A 22,071-nucleotide genomic window follows, 5' to 3' on the forward strand; every position below is an offset into this window, starting at 1 on the left:
CAGGACCCACCAGGATTCCTCTTACTTCAGAGCCCTCCCCACACTGAAGTTCAGAAGGAACCCCCAGTTCGCAGGTAGGCGTCCCTTCCCCAGTAAAGGCAGATAGGAAAAGCCTCAGGTTTGAAGCCTCTTTAATTTGTGCCTCAGAATCAATCTGGTGCCCCTGGCATCAGGGAAGGGGTAAGAGGAACAGTTTCTCTTTGTTCTTCTATTCCTTTGTGTCCCTTCTGAACCTCACTGGCTGAGCCAGGAAAGCCAGAGAGAACCCAGACAAGGGGGTTCCTTGGGTCCCTACTCCTGGTGGGGTCTGTGCTTCTCTAGGGGGTTGGGGTGGGGCAGGGGAGAGCCGGGGATTAGCACCATTGGATGAAGGGTTTTAGAATCAGCCCCTGGGTGGGGGCAAGTGGGACACACAACCACAGAGGGCTAGCAGCAGCTGGTAGGGAGGGGGTGGGTGGTGGTGCCAGGGCGCTGGGCAACCCCTCTGTGTCCGGTCTAGTGTAATTAAGTGCTTGCCCCAGCCCAATATGCACCCCCAGTTGCCAAGACAACATATGGGAGCCAGGCCTTGCCCAGGTCTGGGGGGCCGCCTTGTGCACCCTCACTGATCACAAAAGAAAGTGTCTTGGAGAAGGGGTCTCCAACCTCTGGCCGCCCAAACTGAAGCTGGGACCACCCTGAGACCTGGGAGGGGTGTGGGGGCTAGGAGAGCTGGGCACCCCGCTAAGTGCACTTGACGCTGAAATGTCGGGGTGGGTGGAGGAGAGGCTGTACCCTTGACGCGCTGGTTTGTGTCTGGAACAAAGCAGCCAACACAGCACATGGAGAATTCAGCTGCCCCCCAGGGGTGAAGAGCGGAAGTGCAAAGGCTTCACGGGCAGTGTCCTGGAGTGGGGTCAGTGAGCAGGAAGTAGGGCCAGCCAGAAGGAGCAAGAATGGGGACACTGCTCCTCTAAGGTCTGGTCTCCCACTCAGGTCTGCCTGGCTCTGTCTTTAGACAGGCCTGGACCGAGGGGAGAGGCCTGGAGGTCAGGATACAGCAAAGCAGGGGGACCGGGCTGTGCCAGCTGCCTCCAGAGCCTGGCCCGGAAAGATGCCCAGTGGCCATGCCAAACCCCTCCCGGTCTGGTGCCTGCTGCGCCCCTACGCCCTGAGGCGGTGGCTTTGGTCTCCAGCCACAGCACCCCGGGTGCATGGGCTGGGGCGTGTCTCCCTCCAGGGCGGGGCTTGCGCAGGGTGGCCAAAAGCCAGGCAGTGGCACTACTGCTCGGTCAGTGAGAGCCTTAGAATTCGTTCCAGTTCTTCCTCCTCCTGGCGTGCGCGCCGCCGCCGCTCCTCCTGCTCCTGCGCGGACAGCTCCATGGCCAGCCGCAGCTGCTCGTCGTAGCTTCGGAACACGCGACTACCAGAACCAGGGCTGGGCTGAGGGCTGGGAACCGACGTGGGGGTGATAGGCTGGTGCTGTGGCGTGGGTGGGGCACTCCTGGGGGCGAGGAAGACACATACAGGGTTCCGGGTACAACTGCTGGTAAGCAGACAGGAAGCCAGAGTGGAGGCCCCTCTTGAGGCCACCAGCCAGTCCCACATTTCTCTGACTCCCACGCAGTTGTGGCAGATCCCAGCCCCTACAAGCTCACCCTCCCAGGGTACAGCAGCCAAGGCATGTGGACATCTTCTAGAAACCTGGTGCCACCTGACCAGGTTTGGTGGCGCAGTGGGTAGAGCGTCGGACTGGGATGCGGAAAGACCCAGGTTCGAAACCCCCAAGGTCGCCAGCTTGAGCACAGGCTCATCTGGTTTGAGCAAAAGTTCACCAGCTTGAACCCAAAGTTGCTGGCTTGAGCAAGGGGTTACTCGGTCTGCTGAAGGCCCACAGTCAAGGCACATATGAGAAAGCAATCAATGAACAACTAAGGAGTCCCAACGAAAAACTGATGATTGATGCTTCTCATCTCTCTCCGTTCCTGTCTGTCTGTCCCTGTCTATCCCTCTCTCTGACTCTCGGTCTCTGTTAAAAAAAAACAAAAAAAAACAAAACACAAAAAACTGGCACCTATAGCCTGCCTGGTGAGGGTCCGGAGGTCATGAGGCCTGGCCCCTACAAGGGGACCGTTTTTGGAGTACTGCTCACACACACCGGAGTCAGGAAAGGTTATGGTAAAAACCATCTTGATTCCAGTAGGGTCCCTGCTGAGGGTATGCAGTTTCTCTGGGCCAACAGGGGCCGCTTAGTGATCTGTGTTCTAATCCATTATGACAAGGTACTGGGGTCATCTGTGCATGGGAGGGAGGCACATAGGCGTCTCCAAATCCTAGCAGACACTGACCTGTCCTGCCGGCGACCCTCACAGGACATGGGGTGAGTGCCCGGCTTGCTGTTGGTTAGTGCCTCCCAGATGGTAACCTGGAGGGAAAGGGCATGGGCCAGTTAGCTATGGTGGCACTGCAGTCCGGTGGCCTAGTGCGGCCACGGGGGACGCACCTGATCATACTCACTGCCTGCTTCAAGCAGGCTCTGCTGTATGGCAAACTGTAGAAGGTCGTCATCATCGTCGCGGGTCACTGCCTCGCGCTGGCCGCCCAGCACACTGTAGCCTCGCGGGGCTTCAAACAAGGTGGGGGAGATCTCACATCCACGGCAGGAGGCTGAGGGCAGGCTGAAGTCAGAGTGGCTCCCCAAGAAGGGGCAGCAAGGGCTCCAGGAAGGGGCTGGGAGGACGTGCTCAGAGGGGGGCAGGGCTCACTTGTGGAACTGGAGCTGCTGACACTGGAGGAGTCGCTGCCTGGGGAAGGGGTCTCACTGCTGGGGCTGCCGTGCACCAGAGGCACCGGCTCGTCACAGCCATTGAGGTTCCCAAAGGTGATGCGGGCATTGAGGATGTGGAAGATTGGAATTTCTGAGGACGAGGAAACCATCATCTGATGGGGCTCCCTCCCCCCACCCCCGTTTCACCCCTTGAGCCCCTCCCCACTCTTACTTCATCTCAGCCCCATCCCACCCCCACAACAGCAGCCACGGGGAGACGGGGGTGCGGGTCTTACCAATCTTGACAGGGAAGCCAGGAGGAAGGCGCAGGGTAATGAAATCCCGGAGCTTGGCAAAAAGCGCATTGCTGACAGCCATGAGGTCAATGATGGGGGCCACCTGCTCACACAGGGACAGGGGGTGCCCCTCACACAGCCACAGCTTGGCCTTGAACCTGCCCCACCCGGGATCCCAAGGGGTGAGGGACATTGTAGAAGGGAAGGCCTCCCAGAACCTCTGGAGCCCCTGCCCCACCCACCCCTTCCCAGCACCAGGAGGGGCCTCACTTCTGTGTCTTGGTGGTTAATTCCATGGGGCGGCCCATGTCACGGTTGCCAAGTTCAAAGTTGGGGTTGAAGTACTCTTCTGCGGTGATGGCAGTGGGGTTGGCTTGGCTCAGAGTCTGAGTGATCAGGGTCTGTACCACATGGGGAAGGGCCCATGAGCCCTTCTCAGTCTCTTATGCCAGGCCAGCCATTTCTATTGTGGGTCCAGAGCCATCCCCCCTGCCACTGTGGAGCTGACATGCTTTTGGGCATTATAGAAAAGAGGTCCACACAGGCCATGGTAATCAGGACACCTCCCTGGCCTTCTCCTGAGCCACATCCATACCCTTCTACAGAAGGGCACCCATGGCTCACACTCACCCCATTCTGGGGGCCTCCGTGCTGTTCAGCAATTCCCAGGAAGGACTGAAGAGGTGTCTTGCAACCTATAACAAGTGTGGCATCTCAGAGGACACTGTAGCCCTCAGAAGTGACAGCACCCAAGACCTAGGGAGCAGGCTGGTTCAAGGGGACTAGAAGGAATGCTTGTCCACACCACATACCCAGGCACCTTCATCTGAAGGTGACTGAGGACACCAGGGGCAGAGACCACTCTAAGTATGTCTGGAATAAAAAGTAAGCCTGGAACTCAGGGTCAACTTCCAAAAGTGTCACTCTCCATGTTGATGACACTAGACAAAAAATATCTGCATTTGGTGAGCAGTTTTGGGGTACACATGTGTATGAATGTGTGTTTCTTTCAGGCACTTGCATATTCATTTGTTCTCCTGTGAGATGGGAATCATGTCTCTCCACTTTAGAGGGACTAAATGATGCCCAGAAAGTCAGATGTAGTATCAATGAGCACAGAGACTCAGTGGCAGCACCCCCTGACTTTCTGCCTAGGACATGTCTCCCTAGCACAGAACAGGGGTCAATAGATTAGAATAGCCAACAAAGAGCATACATGACATTTCTCTCCCTTCCCAAACCCAATGCAGACATTAGTAATCAATTCCTTCCCAGTGAGCCCAAATGTTGCCTTAACAGGGGTCCCCAAACTTTTTACACAGGGGGTCAGTTCACTGTCCCTCAGACCGTTGGAGGGCCGCCATATACAGTGCTCCTCTCACTGACCACCAATGAAAGAGGTGCCCCTTCCAGAAGTGTGGTGGGGGGCCGGATAAATGGCCTCAGGGGGCTGCATGCGGCCCGAGGGCCGTAGTTTGGGGATGCCTTCCTTAGAATCACCTTGGCAGCACTCTGGGTAGTCACTACCAGCCATTAGGACTTGGCACTTGAACTAAAACTTCTTTGCCTAAATAAATGATCCTGGTTTTTGCTAATAGAGAGAATACTTGATGGAGACGTTCAAGTGGGAGCTGGTTCCTCACCCCACCCCCACATGCCTCTGCCTCATTACCTTTGACCTTGCCCTTGTGCTGTTCTGAAAGATGCTCTGTCCGTGTCCGGGTGATGAGTTCCACATTGGATGCCCCATATACCTAGGGAAAGATGAAGAAAGAGCTCAAAGACAGCTCTAGTACCCCTACCCCTGGCCTCCAAGGGCTTTCTGAATACGTCCTACAAGGAAGGGTCTGGGACAAGGGAAGGGGGGAGCTATCTGTTCCAATTTCCAGGCCTTTGGGCAAGTAAATATATGAATTCATTCATTCATTCTCTTATTTATTCAACCAACATTTTGCAAGGAGCCTTTACGTGCCAAGCACTGAGGCAGGCATCAGGGACACACTGGTGAACAAGCACAGCCAGGCATGACCCCTGCCCTCTCGAGGCTCATAATTTAGCTGAGACAAGAAAATGGACATTATAACACAGTATGAGATACACATGCTCTGGTATGGAGAGCACAGGGGGCTGTGGGAACAGAGTAGAGATTCTGACCCGGCCTACAGAAGCAGGGAAGGCTTGCAGGAGGAGACAACACAAACCCTGCAGCATCTGTTAGTCCCTTCATTCAGTGGTGGCACCATGTGGCCTGGCGGGTGATGTAGGGGTCCCAGGGAGACCAACACAATCTACTTAAGGGTAAGGCCTGGCTTTGGAGTTGTCTGAACTTCAGCTGTTACTTACAGTTGTGTGACCTCGTACAGGTCATTTAACCACCCCAAGCCTCCATTTCTTCCTCATAAAATGGGCCAATATCCTACTTCATAGAGTTGTTGTGAAGATTAAATGGGATACCATGGAGCTGACATGAAAGGGTTGCTATGAGCATTAAAGGAGTACACGCTTGTGTGTGTATGTTTGTGTGATATATATGCCTAAATATGTATGTATTCCGTGTATAGATATATACACTTATAAAATGTCAGAACAGTGCCTTGAACATGAATATGATAAGCACTCAATAAACTCTGGCCATTCTCATCAGTTGCCTATTGTCTAGTGCCCTTTGCTCAATGCGGCGTGGCCTTTGCACCTCCGAGGGTAAGAGAGGGTGGTCAGGAAACCCCAGCCCAGCTCCCTATAGGCAAGATTGTGGTAGGGCCCAGCACCAGGGAGCTATGGCCTCACCTTAGCTTCGTATCCATTCACCATTTCAGTCTTCTCACTGCGCCAGCCCAGGATGCCTGTCTTGTTCCTGAGAAAGCAGAGTGGTCCAGATGAGGGGGCACCCACCAAGCTGGCCCCAGGCCACCAAAGCCGTGCCCACTCACCTCTCAAAGGAGATGTTCTTGGTGTCAAGCTGTGTGGTGACAACAGGTGCAGTGAGCCGGCTCAGCACCTGCTCCTCGGTGGGCTGGGCAGCAGCCAATAGCAGCTCACGGTCCTGCCGGGCCAGCGCCAGAGTCTCCATGTACACCACTCGGCGGTCATGGTCAATCTCCATGACTACGGCGCTTGTATCTGCCAGTCATGGAGCAGCACAGGGGTCAGGGGTGGCAGGGAGATGTCTCCAGCCTCTCCACCCTGCCTCACTTCCCGCTTGCCTGACCTTGGCCCCTGAAGACAAAGCTGCGGTTCCCTCGCTGCCACGTCATATGGTCAAAGCCCAGGAGTGTGGTGTCTACCCGCAAGTTCTGCCCACTCTTCCATACTTTGTAGGTGTCACTAGGGCAGATCTTGGACACCAGGGGCACTAGGGAAGGGAAGGTCAGAGGTGGCTTCCATGTGCCTGGCACACCCAACCTGGGCCACCTCAGGGCCTGGGGGTCAGGGGTGTGGCCAGGAACAAGTGGGAACTGGCAGGAAATAAGACACCCCCCCAATTCCCCCTGAACATAGACCACAGTCACTCAGATATGAGCGATCAGAAGTTGGGGGCAGGCACGTCTCAGCCACCATCAAGTCCCTAATGTCTACCATCTATTAATTCATTCACTCAGTCTTTTACCCAATCTTCCAACAAATATTTATTCAAAACCTACTGTGTGCGAGGCACTATTTCAGTTACTGGGGATACAACATTGAACAAGACAGGACTCCTCCCCTCTTGAAGCTTACCTTCAAGCAAGGAGTGACAGGTAACAAACAAGCAAATGAGCAAATGATTACAAAAAGAAGAAAATAATAATGGAATTGAAACAGTGTCTGAGGCAGTGTGTAAAGGCCTAGCTGGTGGCATTGAGCTGAGAACTAAAAGATGAGGAGCCACAGTAAGAGCTATGGGAACAGTGCTCTAGGCAGGGGAACAGCATGTGCAAAAGCCCTGAGGTCCAGAGAGGCCCGCATCAGCCCCTCTTACCCCAGCTAGTGAACTCCCATTTCATCTCCACATAGAAGTCCTGGGCCTAGAGGAGGACAAGGAGAGTGGCTAAGTCTGTGCTACAGACAGGGTTCATAGGCTACAGTGGGGAGGCTGAGAGGCTGGCCCTCACCTTGCGCAGCTTTTCCAGGAGCACAGGGATGCCTGCCAGCCGCTTCACCACCCGCTGGTAGTCCCGGTACCATAGCACCAGCTGCACCAGTTCCAGGTCCCGGGTACTCACAGCCTCCTGAAGCACTGGCAGAGGGGGAGGCAATGTCACAGGACCAGTGAGGATGTAATGCTGGGGAAACCCTGGCTGTGGGGTTGGGGTGAGCAGGGACACCCACCTGTCCAGCCACTGCGATTCTCCCTGCCCACGTCAGCACCATGTGCCAGGAGCACACGGGCACACTCGAGGTGCCCCAGTGTGGTGGCCAGGTGCAAGGGCGTCCGCCCACGGGGATCCAGTTGCTCGATGTCCACCTGGAGAAGGAGGCGAAGACAGAGCCCTCGTCACTTCTGAAGCAGCCCATCTGAGCCCAATAGCCTCTAAGCAGGCAACAACCACCTGGCAGCCATGCCTTGCCCATCTCTCAAGGCAGCGGAAAAGACAGAGACAATTAGCTGGGGTCAGGCAAGTGGAGACGGGCTTGGGCGACAGGGCAGGCAGTAACTCTGAGAAAGGAAGGGCCTTCTTCCTTTCCTGTCTACCTCGGTGCCCCGACTGAGTCTACTCCACAGCCCAGTGGGCTGCCTATGAAGAGTAAGCCTGGGCTGACAGGTGGTCTAGAGAGACTGCTAGCCAACTGAGACAGGACCTCTCCTAGGGTCCAAGACGACCTTCAGGAAGGGCCACCTATTTAGGTCATTGAAGAATCACTGAGTGAGATTTAGCAAACAGTTACAGTAATACAGTATAGGAATGAAATCATATGTTCATGATACAACTTCAAATCCATGTCCTGTGTCTGGTGGGGCACACGTATTAACATTTTTATAAATCCTTTTATTGTTTTATGAAAAGCACAATTACATAGCATGAGATTTTTGTTTGTTAATAAAAGCATATATTTGTTTTTTATTTTTATTTTTTATTCATTTTTAGAGAGGAGAGAAAGAGACAGAGAGGGAGAGAGAGGAGAGAGAGACAGAGAGAGAGAAGGGGGGGAGGAGCTGGAAGCATCAACTCCCATACGTGCCTTGACCAGGCAAGCCCAGGGTTTCGAACCGGCGACCTCAACATTTCCAGGTCGATGCTTTATCCACTGCACCACCACAGGTCAGGCAAAAGCATATATTTGTTAAACATAAATATTTTTACTTCAGGAGTCTAGAACTTCTAGTTAAATACAGTGAACTGACCACAAGCATGTAACTCCTCTCCTTCCCAAAACCTGATTAAAATGCCAGTAAAAGGCTTCTACCACAGCCATGATGAATAACTAAAATTACCCTCCCACTATAAACAGAGAAAACTATTTCTTCAAAATATGTGAAATACCTGCTTTCAGATATTAGACAGCAAGGACTGTAAACCTTGAGTAAGAGAAACATTCCAGGCAGCAATTCAGGGAAGGGGATCCCCAGCAGAGCATGGTATTCTCACTCAGGAGTTGAGGAGACAAAGACAGGAGTTCAGGGAGCCCAATGTAGCTAGAAGCTGCAGGGCAGAGTTCCAGGGAAAAGCAAGCTATGCAACAAAAGAGCTCCAGAAAGCTGCACGGGGTCCCTTTGAGTCTCTGCTGAATACCAAATTTCACATGTGTAGAGTGAAAGTCAACAAGACCAGGCAGAAAAGGAACAAACAATAAGTTGGTAAATTCTCAGAGCTCAGCCAGGGCAGGGAGATATTCAAGCTTCAACCTGCTAGAGTCCTTGTTCATTACCCAAGGAGGCTGAAGAAAGGTTATGCCTTAGTAGTAGGGCTAAACTACCTCTACCTAAAACGCTCAACCAATCAACTAAAGATTAAAAATAAGTGCAAAAGGATCAGTCTGCCAGAAGAAAGCCACACAGGAAGACAACAAAATCCAGATGCTTAACATCACAATATTTACACTGTCCAACACCCAGTTCAAATGACTAGATATATAAGGAAGTAGGAAAATATGATACATAATTAAAAGAAAAGTCATTTCATAGAAACACAGAAATTAATAAAGATGATGAATTACTCATTATACTCAAGAATTTAAAGAAAAACATGAGCCCTGGCCAGTTAGCTCGGTTGATTAGAGCATTGTCCTGAAGTGCAGAGGTTGCCAGTTCAACTCCCAGTGAGGGTACATACAGGAACAGAGCAATGTTTCTCTCTCTCTCTCTCTCTCTCTCCCTTCCTCTCTTGCTAAAATCAACAAATTAAAAAAAAAGAATTGTTTGACCTGTGGTGGCGCAGTGGATAAAATGTTAACCTGGAATGCTGAGGTTGGTGGTTCAAAACCCTGGGCTTGCCCAGTCAATGCACATATGGAGTTGATGCTTCCCACTTCTCCCCCCATCTTTCTTTCTCTCTAAAAATTAATTAAAAAAAAAATTTAAGTAGCCTGACTAGGCGGTGGCGCAGTGGATAGAGCGTCAAACTGGGATGAGGAGGACCCAGGTTCGAGACCCTGAGCTCGCCAGCTTGAGCACGAGCTCATCTGGCTTGAGCAAAAAAAAAGCTCACCAGCTTGGACCCAAGGTCGCTGGCTCCAGCAAGGGGTTACTCGGTCTGCTGAAGGCCTGTGCTCAAGGCACATATGAGAAAGCAATCAATGAACAACTAAGGTGCCACGATGAAAAACTGATGATTGATGCTTCTCATCTCTCTCCCTTCCTGTCTGTCTGTCCCAATCTATCCCTCTCTCTGACTCTCTCTCTGTCCCTGTTAAAAAAAAAAAAAAAAATTAAGTAAACATGAACACAACATTCATGAAGAAAAATAGAAGATAACAAGTATAATATCTTAAATGAAAAATTCACTGGGTAAAATTAACAGTAGATTGGATAACTACAGAATAAAAAAATAGGTGAACTTGAAGATATAGCAATAAAACTACACAAACTAAAGCACAAGGAGAAAAACATACTAAAACACATTCAAAGAGCTTCAGCAATCTGTGAGACACTATACAGCATTCTTTTTTTAATTGAATTTATTGGGGTGACACAGGTTTCAGGTGTCCAATTCTACAACACATCTCTTTACACCATATTGTGTATTCACCCCCTCCAAGTCAAGTCTTTGTCCATCACCACTATAAGGCATTCTAACATACATGTAATTGAAGTCTCAGAGGATAGGATAAGGAAATGGGGTAAATAAGACCAATTTAAAGAAATAATAGTCAAAATTTTTCCAAATTTTTTATTGATTTGAGAAAGAGGGAGAGACATCAATTTGTTGTTCCACTTATCTATGCATTCATTGATTAATTCTTTTCCTGTATGTGCCTTGACCAGGCAAGCCCAGAGTTTCGAACCAGCAACCTCAGTATTCTAGGTCAATGCTTTATCCACTGCATCACCACACGCCACGCCATTGGTTGATTCTTGTATGCCCTGACCAGGGATTGAACCCACAACTGAGCTACCTGGCCAGGACCTCCAAATTGATTTTTAAAAAACTACTGGCTCTGGCCGATTGGGTCAGTGGTAAAGTGTTGGCAAGGTATGTGGAAGTCCCAGGTTCGATTCCCGGTCAGGCCACACAGGAGAAACGACCATCTGCTTCTCCTTCTTTTCTCTCTCTTCTCCTCCTGCAGCCATGGCTGGAATGGTTTGAGCATGTTGGCCCCAGGCACTGAGGATGGCTCCATGGCCTCACTTCAAGTGATAAAATAGCTTGGTTGCTGAGCAATGGAGCAGCAACCCCAGATGGGCATAGCATTGCCTGGTAGGGGGCTTGCTGCGTGGATTCTGATCAGGGTGTATGCGGGAGTCTGTCTCACTGCCTCCCCTGCTCTCACTTAATAAAAAAAACCCAAAACACTACTATAGTAGGTTGAATGGTGGTGCCCCCTCCAAAACATATGTCTGTATACTAAACCCCATATCCTATGACTATGGCCTTATTCAGAAAAAGGATCTTTGCAGATATAATTAAGTTTAGGATCTCAAAATAAAATCAGCCTAGATTATCCAGGTGGGCCCGAAATCCAATGATATGTCTTTATAAGACACATAAGGAAAGATACACAGAGAGAAGTTCCATGTGGAGATGGAGACAGGGGCTGGAGTGATGCAGCCACACCCAAGGCATGCTTAGAGCTCCCAGGAGCTGGAAGAAGAAGAATTCTCTCCTCCTACAGCCTTTGGAGGGAGTAGGGTCTTACTGGCACCTTCAGTTTGAATTTTCAACCTCCAAAATTATAAGAGAATTAATTTTTGTTTTAACCCATCCAGTCTGTGGTAATTTGTGGCAGAAACTAATACAATGATAAATTCAGAGAATCAAGAAACTCAGTGAATCCCAAGACAAACATCAAGAAAACTATACCAAAAGACAGAGAAGAAAGAAAAGAAAAGAAAAGGAAAGGAAAGGAAAGGAGGGAGAAAGGGAGGGAGGGAGAAAGGAAGGAAGAAAATTACGTTAAGGCCCATCAAAATCAAATACTGAAAACTGGTGAGAAAAAGGAAATCTTAAAAGCATTTTGAAAACTGAGACACACTGTATATGGAAGAACAAATATAGGAAACATTACATATTTCTCATTAGAAACCAAGCAAGCTAGAAAACAATAGCATAATCATTAAAGTGCTAGGGGAAAAAATATCAAACTGGGATTCCATATCCTGTAAAAAATAAAAATAAAAATATAATAAATATATATATATGGTCTACCGGAAAGTTCTGTTTTTGGAATAAAACAAAATACAAATCTTTCTTATCGTCAATAAACTTTATTAAATAATATAATTGCCATTATTATTAATGATTTCTTGCCAGCGTAAGGGCAATTTGTATATCCCATTTTTGAAAAATGTTTTATCTTTTGATGCGAAAAATTGAACCAGTGCTTGTTTGATATCGTCTTCATTTTTGAATTTTTTGCCCTTCAAAAAATTTTATAAAAGTGATAGTTGGAGGGTGCTAAGTCCAGGGAATATGGTGGATGCGACAGAATTTCCCAGCCTAGTTCTGCAATTTTTTGACGAGTCCCCAAAATACAGTGGCGTAAATGAACTTTATCAGTAGCCATGGGTACACTATTGCTTCACACATAAGACTAATGTGAATCAACTTTGTTTTAGTTAATTTGCTACATCAGTATGTATACATTAAGTGATAAAAATAGAGAGGCACACATGCGCCAAATAAACATGTGCTTACCTGTCGAAACTTGTTATGATAGAAACGGACAGAACTTTCCAGTAGACCATATATATATATTTATTATATTTTTATTTTTATTTTTTTATTTATTTTTTTAGTTTATTCATTTTTAGAGAGAAGAGAGAGAGGAGAGAGAGAGACTGGGGGGAGGAGCTGGAAGCATCAACTCCCATATGTGCCTTGACCAGGCAAGCCCAGGGTTTTGAACCGGCGACCTCAGCATTTCCAGGTCGATGCTTTATCCACTGCGCCACCACAGGTCAGGCTTTATTTTTATTTTTTACAGGATATGGAATCCCAGTTTGATATTTTTTCCCCTAGCACTTTAATGATTATGCTATTGTTTTCTAGCTTGCTTGGTTTCATATATATATCCTTCAAAAATAAAGGGGAAATAAGGAGTTTATAGACAGCACTGGCCAGTTAGCTCACTTAGAGCCTCGTCTGGATGTGGAATGGTTGCAGGTTTGATCCCTGATCAGGGCCCATAGAAGAGGCAACCATGAATGCATATATATTGGAACAACAAATCACTGTTTCTTATTCTCCTTCTCTCTCCCCACCCTTCTTCTTCTTCTCTCTCTCTCTCTCTAAAAAAGAGACTTTCTTTTTTGTTGTGTGTGTAACAGAGACAGAGAGAGACAAAGAGAGAAACAGATAGGGACAGACAGCCAGGAAGGAAGAGAGATGAAAAGCATCAATTCTTCGTTGCAGCACCTTCGTTGTTCATTGATTGTTTTCTCATATGTGCCTTGACCGGGGACTACAGCAGAGCCAGTGACCCCTTGCTCAAGCCAGCGACCTTGGGCTTAAAAGCTGGTGAGCCTTGTTCAAACCAAATGAGGCCACGCTCAAGCTGGCAACCTTGGGGTTTCGAACCTGGGTCCTCTGCGTCCCAGTCCGATGCTCTGTCCACTGCGCCACTGCCTGGTCAGGTGAGAGAGAGTTTCATAGACAAACAAAAACTAAGAGAATTTGTCACCAAAAGATGGTCAGAGAAAGTTATTCAGGCCCTGGCTGGGTGGCTAGGTGGATAGAGCATCATCTGGCAAGCGGAGGTCACAGGTTCAATCCCTAGTCAGGGCATGCAAGAAGCAACCAATGAGTGCACAGCTAAGTAGATCAACTAGTTGATGCTTCTCTCCCCCCCAAGTCAATGGGAAATTTTTTTAATTAAAAAAGAAAAACATATTCGGTGGGACACTTGAATCTATGTAAACACAATAAATTAAAATCATAAATAAAAATATTTTAAAAAAGAAAAAGAAAGTTATTCAAGTGACAGGGAAATAATACCAGATGAAAACTTAGATTTATACAAAGAAATGAAGAGTGCCCCAAATGGTAAATTTGTAACTAAGTATAAGAATGTCAATAAAATATTTAAAACCTACAAGAATAAAGAAAAGCCTGACTAGGCAGTGGCGAGATGGATACAGCATCAGACTGGGATGCTGAGGACCCAGGTTCAAAACCCCGGAAGAGCTTGCTCTCAGCCTCATTCGGCTTGAAGGTGGGCTCATCAGCTTGAGTGTGGAGTCAACAGCTTGAGTGTGGGATCACAGACGTGACTACATGGTCACTGGCTTGAGCCCAAAGGTTGCTGGCTTGAAGCCCAAGGTCGCTGGCTTGAGCAGGGGTCACTCGCTCTGCTGGAGGTGCCCCCCCCCATCGTTAAGGCACATATGAGAAAGCAATAAAAAAACAACTAAGGTGCCACAATGAGGAATTGATGCTTCTCATCTCTCTCCCTTTTAGCCTGTCTGTCCCCCTGCCCCACCCCCCACTTTCTCTCTCGCTAAAAAAAAAAAAAGAAAGAAAAAAAAAGAAAGAAAGAATAAAGAGAAGAGCCTGACCTGTGGTGGTGCAGTGGATAGAGTGCTGACCTGGAATGCTGAGGTTCTAAACCCCAGCTGGCCTAGTCAAGGCACATAACGAGAAACAACTACTATACGATACAAGAAGCAACGATTACAAGTTGATGCTTCCCACTCCCTCTGCCTGCCTTTCTCTCTCTCTCTCTCTCCCTCCTCTCTAAAATCAATAAATAAAATCTTTAAAAAAAAGAATAAAGAGAAAAATTTCAGCAGATGAGAAATTTCAACATCTTCAAAACACGGAAAGTGGCTGGGGCATTACTGACTTAGGGAAGCAGAGGGTACCAGCCCAAACCCTCTTGGAGGGAACCCCAGTGCGTAGCAGGCCAGATCACCTTCTAGCACTTAAGAATGGTTCAGAACATGCAGGCAGTGGAAACAGCAGAGGTAGGAGTGACTCAGAGGTGACTAGAGGTGGTCTGATTAAAATTCAGAACCCCTGGCCCCTTTTCCAATCTTGTAATGCAGGGAGATGCCCCGCGTCCCCTCCCCAGGATGCCAGAGGGTTTTTTTCCTCTGTAGAAATTGAGCCTGGGATGCAATGGACTCTGGGACATTGGCGTGGGGATGAGGCCATGGGGCTGAAAACTGGTGAGCAGTGAACGCCCGGTCCCTTCTCTGCCTCAGGTCCTGACCCACTGGCAGCCAGACTGCTCCATCCACCCCTAGCAGGAGACTGGAGAAACTAGAGTAAAACCTCTGGAATACCCTACAGTAAGTAGGCCAGCTTGCCACTCAATCTTATGACAGTCGCACCCAAGCATCAGTAAACTCCACACCCCCCTTTGTAACTATGCCCCAACAGCCAGGGAACTGCCAACATAAGAGACCAAACCATGCAAATGGATTCTAAAAACTCAGAAGAAACACTGTCAATACAGGAAACAGAAGAAAACTTTTTGTAGGAAAATAGTAATTTACATTCTCAGAAAAATATGAAGAAAGCATTGTATTGATGAAACAGAATGTGCCATCCTGGTCTCCCATGACTTCTCTTCCCTTCCTTGCTTTCTTCACTGCAGCCATTCCTGGACAGCTGCACCAGTTCTTCCACCACAGGGAACAGTACTTCAATCCACTCCCTTTTCAGGTTAAAAAACTTTGGAACTGTCTTTATCTCTTCCCCTTCCCTTATCTTCCATATCTAATTCATTAACAAAACTTGACCCTATAGGCTCTATCTTCAAAACCAATCCAGGGGCCCTGGCCAGTTGGCTCAGTGGTAGAGCGTCAGCCTGGCGTGTGGAAGTCCCGGGTTCGATTCCTGGCCAGAGCACACAGGAGAAGCGCCCATCTGCTTCTCCACCCCTCCCCCTCTCCCTCCTCTCTGTCTCTCTCTTCCCCTCCCGCAGCTGAGGCTCCATTGGAGCAAAGAAGGCCTGGGCACTGGGGATGGCTCCATGGCCTCTGCCTCAGGCACTAGAGTGGCTCTGGTTGCAACAGAGCAACGCCCCAGATGGGCAAAGCATCCCAGTCGGGCGCATGCGGGAGTCTGTCTGACTGCCTCCCCGTTTCCAGCTTCAGAAAAATACACACCAAAAAAAACCAATCCAGGGACTTCTCAGATTCATCACCTCCAGCTTCCCTTCTGTCACAGGCACCCCATGTCTCCCCCGGTGACCTAGATGCCAGTCACTCCTCCCCTGACTCCCTGGGCCTGTTCTCCACACAGCGCAGCGGCCACCATGCTGTGAAATGTTCCCCAGGTCCATTAGCTCAAAACCTGCCCGTGGCTTCCCATCCAACATCCCTGGGCGTGTCCTTGAATGCATGTGCTCTCCCACCTCTCCTCCAAACTCCACTCCTGCACCCTGGCCTTCCCCGCAACCATCTTCTCCTGGATACTTATAGCCACCACTTCACTCAGGTTGCCTCTCAAATGTCACCTCCCTAGAAAGGCCTGCCCTGACAACCCCTCTCAAATGACAGTTGCTAGTCATCTAGCAACTGCTTCTTACCCTGCTTTAGTTCTCTTTCAACATTAAATTGCTTGTTTGTTTTTCCCTCATCTCCCTCACCTACACTGTAGCCCCACGTTGGGAGGCTCTCTCTCTGTTCTGGACAGAGCCTGGCACATAACTTGTGCTTAATAAATATTTGTTAAACAAATGTATAGGTGACTATATTTAAGGGACATGGGGAGGGGAAAGCAATAAAGTATGAAACTGACAAACCACAAAATAGTCATATTAGTATGTTGTTTATAATTATAGAAGTAAATAACAAGACAGCCCAAAGAGTTTAAAGTAGTTGCCTCTGAGAATGAGAGGGAGAAGTGGAGTGAGGACTGCTGCTTTTCATTATAAGCCTTCTAGCAACAGTTAAATATTTTAAAACATGAGTATGAACTCTTTTACCAAAAAGGAAGCATTTTAAATAATTTAAATTATTTATATAACTTTTATAACCCTATTTGGCATTTCTTCATTTTAACATATATCAAGAGCCCCCCCCCAAAAAAAAAAAAGTGTACCCAGCCCCTGTGGCCCTCTGAGCTGTCACTTAGAGATCTGAGGGGACCTCCTGCCGCTCCTCCACACCAGCTCCCTACAGAGGAGGGAGAGTGCTATTTATGCTTTGCCTATCAGGGTTTGGGCTGGGCCTCTGGCCCTGGGTGGGGTCCTGAGCTCTGGGGTGGGAGTGATGGAGGACCCACAGACCCTGAGCTGGCCAGGGCAGTCAGGAGGCCTTCCCACAGGGCTGCAGCTGAGCCGTCCCATCAGTCAAGGCCCCAGGGAGCTGGCAGGGCACCCTGCCTGGCCCCAGGACTCCAGATGCTGCCTGCCACCCGCCCCTCAGGTGCCTCAGCTCCAGCCTCCAGAGAGAGGACGAGGACGGCACTGCCTGAAGGGCAGGGGTGGCTTCTCTACCCCTGCTCCATAATCCTCCTCAGGGCCCCAGGCACAGCTGCTTTCCAGGGCCAACGTGGGCCCTGCCCCACCCCCAAGAAGCTCCCCTACCTTCCCAAAGCAAGGCCTGCTGTGGAAGTGGCACCTTGCCCTGGCCCCAGGTGGGAGAATTCATTCATTTCCTCAGCAAAGGCCGGCAGCTATTTAATTGCTGGAATGAATAAGTTTCCCATGAAACACAACACCCAGTCCTCCCCACCAAGAGAATGGAAACTGTGCAACCCAGCAGGCCTCAGACGGAGTCAAAAGCAAGGGTCTTTCCAGCTTAAGAGCTGGGGTTCCTTGAGAGGCCCCATGCTTCTACTCAGGCACACAGCTGCATACATACACATGCGTGAATGTACCATACGGATACACACCTCATACTCCTGCCTACACACTCACAGTACTTGTGTGCCCAAACTGTGCATTCACATGCGTGCCCAGCTGCCCTCTTGCTCTGCAGACACTCATGTGCCTCACACCCACATGCACTGGCAGGGTATATTTTCAAACTTGTTTAGCGTGAGCAGAATCCTTTTGTTAGGTGAAATCTTATAAGGACACACTAAATGTATAGACTGAACAGAGATGCTGGAGAAGAAGGGAGAGGGTCCCAGAGTGTGAGGCCTTGCCTCCTTAGTCTTTGTCTCTTTTCCCTGGCCCCCTCCCTCCTCCAGCCCCAGGGGAGACAGCGAGAGTCCAGTGTGGTGTGGTCACACCTTCTCAGCTCTCCCACCTGACCAGGAGGTGCAAAACCAGGTATGCCTGAAGCACTCAAAGGGGAGGGAGGCAGGATGCTTCCTCAAGCTCAGCTAAGCAGGTGGGGGTGGCACCTGCTAACTCTGCCACCACCCTGCCTCCTCCATCCTGTCCCACGCAGCCCCTCCCCTCCACCCAGAGACATTGATTTTTGGTTTCTGGGGTTGTGGCTCCCTTCTCTGAACTTCCCAACCCACCAGCTGTGGTGACAGCCCACACCTGAATTACTCACTTTAGGGGGAAGGGGAATTACAGGTGCTCTAAACACCACAAGAACCTTGGGTGGGGCAGCTTCTGTCTGAGCATCCAGGGGGCCCCACAATCCCATCTTGCCTGCCCCTAGGTCAGAAGGATGAACTAGAGAAAACGGGAAGGAAGACCATGGTGGAGGCAGCCTCAGTAAGAAAGGTGTTTCCCGAGAACCACAGTCTGGCCTCCTCCGGAGTGCCTGGCGCCAGGGGAAGAGTTCTGCTCCTCCCAACCCTCCTGCAGGGAGCTATACAATCTATCCTCCACCCCCACCCCCAGGGAACACCAGAGCCTTGTGACTCCAGAACCAGGGCCATAGCCAACTGGTCGTGCCAACTTCAGGGCTTTGCCAGCCAAGAGGGAACTGGTGCACTCACTGGTCTATAACTCCAGTCCCCTCCCAAACTGGCAGGGGATATACAAGGCAGGAAACAGGGCACCCAGCAACCATGTACTGCTGGGAACCAGCTAGGGGTGGTCATGAACCCTTCCCTTCACCAAAAAATACCCATTTAGCACCTCCCATCTCCCTACCACATCTTACTTCCAGCCCCCAAAAAAGCCATGAACTGCTCTGAAGTCTGCCATGCCATCCCCCTCCTCGAGCAGACAGCACTGCCAAGACTGCCCACAGGAGGCCCTCTGCGGGGCTTTCTTGGAGTGAAGAAGAGGCAGCTATGCCAAGTGAAGACCAGGGAAACCCAGCTGCTGTGCTAGAGGAAAGCCTGGCTGTTTTCTGTGATGGTGCCAGTGAAACCAGAGGTCAGGGACCCCCAGCTGGAACACCAGGGGTCTAAGGTAGCTTTATGATGTTAGGTGACTGCCCCCAGGTGCGTCATCTGCAGGAAATGGCTGGACTGTGCACTTGGAGCTCTCCCTGGGAGCCCGAGGCCCTGGAACTGAACAGTGCACATTTGGATGCAAATATCATTCTGGGTCAGCCCTGGAGTTAAGATACAGCCAGAGGCGGTGTCTCCCACCCAGTCTGATTGGCACTCCCCTTCTTGGCATACCCAGAGAGAAGGAGCAGAATGGTCAGATTCCTTTGTAGCTGAACAAGGGTTAAACTCAACCTGTGCCCTATATTCCTCCTGGCCTGGATCAGGGCTAGCGGTGTCCATTTCAAGGAGACACTAACTCATTAGGGCAGGGTGAGGGATGGGGCAGTGGGAGAGGGGGGATGGCGTGAGCCTGGTGCCTGGTTTCTGTGGCAGATGGAGGGGAGAAAAAGAAGAATACACTCAGCAGCCCCAAACCAGCCCTACTGACAGCAGGTTCCAGTGCTCACCACCCAACCTCACCCCAGTAAGATGGCTGCTGACCTGGGGACCATCAATCAGAAAGGCCTGGGTGAAAGAGCCAGGGCATTTTACCTCTCTCCAGTCTCTGCAAAAAATAAGACCACCCACCCCTCCACAAAGGAGTGCAACTGAGGCATTCTGTAGACTCGGCCACTAGCCCTCTGACCTTCATCCCACCATCCCTCAACCATTCCTCAACCATCCCATCAGGAAGTTCCTTTCAGACATCAGCCTTAATCCTGCCAACTGTAACCTCTGTCAGTGACTTGTCCTCTTTTGCCCTCAGGAGACGAAAGTAGAGAAGAGCCAGAAGAAACTGGACTGTCTGTGTCTCAGCACCCTGCACATCACACTGGACTTTCCTGTTCGTACTCGCATCACCGGAATGGGGTCTCCTTGAAGGCAGGGGCTGTTCATCTTTGTTCCCTTCCTTTACCAGGTCTCTATGACTGAAAACCACTTCCTTGATGATGGAAAAATAGAGACATGGTCTGAGAAGCAACCCAGAGTATCCGTGTAAGCAGCGGGAGAATGAATGTGGACACCCCAACCAGTCCAGACACTTGGAGGCTCAGTCACCTCATCATTTCCTGGGACTGCTATGCAGAGATAGCTCTATGCTAGCCTGGTGGGAGACTTCAGAGACACACTTTGATCCTTGCCTGGTTCACTTCCCTTGGGAAGCAGACAACTGTTCAGACTGAACTTCCTGCAATTCAGGAAGTGGCCCTGAAAGCGGGCAAACTCCTGAGCGACCAGTCTAGTCTTCAGGCTGCAACCTGAGGCAGCCCAGGGCAGGCTGGGCCCCTCTCTGGCTCCTGCTTCCCCACCCTGGAGGGTAACTCACCCATGCCACCAGTGCCTACCTGTGGCCTGGGGGCCATGGGCTGAGTTGAGAACTACCTGTAACCTGTGCCTGCCTTGTTCTCGAAGAATGGCCAGGAGATCCCATCTTCTTGGAGGCTACTGTCTGGCCAAAGCTGGCTGACCCATCTGTTCTCATTAACTAGCAGGAACCAGGGAGCCTGCTGTGTGTGCAGACCCTCAGATCTTTCGTGTGGCCAGTGGCTCCTAGCTTTCTCAGAGCCTAGAAGCCAGGCCCCAGCACCAGATGGCAGGAGAGCGCCTTTCAGCACCTGGACAAGGCCCGCAGGGCTTCCCCCAGAGGGTCTCTCTCCACTGCCATTCCTGAGTTGGCTGGGAATCTGACGGATCCAGGGGTTCTGCCCATTCTGAGAAAACATAAGCACTCACTGGGGGGGGGGGGGACACGGAGGTAGGGCACTGGGTGGGGCTGGGATGCCTGGGAGTGTCAGACAGTCTATTCTCCAATTCTTGACTTGTGACACCCTCCCCCTAACCACTCAGGCCTTGCCCACCTCCGCACACTCACGGGGGAAGTGTCGCTTGGCTGAGTGGGGCGGACTCCCCACCACATGGAACACAGACTGAGCCGGCAGCCCCTCCCCAAAGCCTTCACTGCCCAGGCGAAGGCGAAATACAGTGTCTTCTACCCCAATCTGAGAGGGTCTGGGACACGCGTGGAACGCCTGTCCCGGCCGGAGGGAAGCGGGCGGGGGCCGCTCCCATCACCCTCTCCCGGTCAACAAGCACAAACGCTGCAGCTCAAACAAAGAAGCGCTGCAAACTAGCCGGGGAGGCGGGACAGCCCGCGCCGCGCTCCCTCCCCACGCCAGGCGTGTGTGCCCGGCCGTGGGGTCCCCGCCGCGTCCCGACGGCGCTCTTACCTGGCCGGTGCGAACCTCTTTCTCCAGCTCCCGGTGGCGGTTGTGCCACACCAGGTAGTGCAGCGGGTACTTGCCCTCGGGCCCCTTTCTGGCGGAGGCGTTGGCGGGGATCATCGCCTGCTCCTCATGCCGGGGCCGCGGCGCCCGGCCCAGGACAAGGGACGGCGCCGGAGCCGGGGCCCGGGGCCGCGGGGCTGGGGACCGGCGCTGCCTGCTCGCAAGGCTGCGGCTCCGGCATGTGCGAGCGACGCCGACGGGCGGGGGCGGCGCGCCCCGCGCGAGGTGAGCCGCGCTGGCCGCGAGCGTCCTCGCGAGGCGGCGGCGGCGGCGGCGGCGGGCAGCGCGAAGAAGCTCCCACCCGCCGGGAGAAGGAGCAGGCCGGGAGAAGGAGACTCGCGCTTCGCCTCCCACACCTCCGCACACAAAGATGCCGTTTGGCTGAGGATGCAGGCGCCCGCAGCAGGCTCGGGGGCGCTCGGGGCGCGGTGCCCCGGGGACGCCGCCGCCCTCGCAGGGACGGGCGCCCGCAGCCCCCAGCTACCCGCAGCCGCATAGCCCGGCCCTCAGCCCCAGCGGCCGGCGAGGGTTGCGGGGATGCCGGAGCGAGAGGAGGAGGACCAAGGTGCCCCAGGCGGAGCACGTTATAGCTCGGCCCCGCGGCATTATGGGTCTTGTAGTCCTCGTGGAACTGGGAGTGGCGAGAGACCTGAGAGCATCCCGCACTGTCTCCTGATCCCATGAAAGCGTGAGGAGCGAGTTAGGCCAGGCTGAAACAGAGGCAGGTGGGTTGGGATGCAACCCAACCCACTGGCATTGTGCCTTTTGCTGGGGATGGAAAGGGCTAGAGGCCTAGCTTCAGCATTGGAGGGGGCAGGATGGTGTGGCTTTCAGGATTGAGTTTGGGTCCTAGTGGAACATGAAAAGGGATC

At 51.3% G+C, this 22,071-nt stretch overlaps 1 protein-coding gene across 1 annotated transcript; it reads right to left on the bottom strand.

The window, feature by feature from the left end:
• Positions 1 to 114: 114 nt before the first annotated feature.
• Positions 115 to 21,709, bottom strand: ANKRD13B (ankyrin repeat domain 13B). Its single transcript, XM_066363598.1, has 15 exons — positions 21,143 to 21,709; positions 7,351 to 7,486; positions 7,134 to 7,258; positions 7,001 to 7,046; positions 6,251 to 6,394; positions 5,973 to 6,162; positions 5,830 to 5,896; positions 4,715 to 4,796; positions 3,673 to 3,737; positions 3,313 to 3,443; positions 3,043 to 3,200; positions 2,745 to 2,897; positions 2,483 to 2,646; positions 2,328 to 2,404; positions 115 to 1,483 (listed from the first exon to the last, which is right to left on the bottom strand). The coding sequence occupies exons 1-15, from the start codon at positions 21,254 to 21,256 to the stop codon at positions 1,261 to 1,263; spliced, it is 1,875 nt and encodes a 624-aa protein (XP_066219695.1). The 5' UTR covers positions 21,257 to 21,709; the 3' UTR covers positions 115 to 1,260.
• Positions 21,710 to 22,071: the final 362 nt, after the last annotated feature.

The sequence above is a fragment of the Saccopteryx leptura genome, chromosome 2 (genome assembly GCF_036850995.1).
Source record: "Saccopteryx leptura isolate mSacLep1 chromosome 2, mSacLep1_pri_phased_curated, whole genome shotgun sequence".
Taxonomy (NCBI): Eukaryota; Metazoa; Chordata; class Mammalia; order Chiroptera; family Emballonuridae; genus Saccopteryx; species Saccopteryx leptura.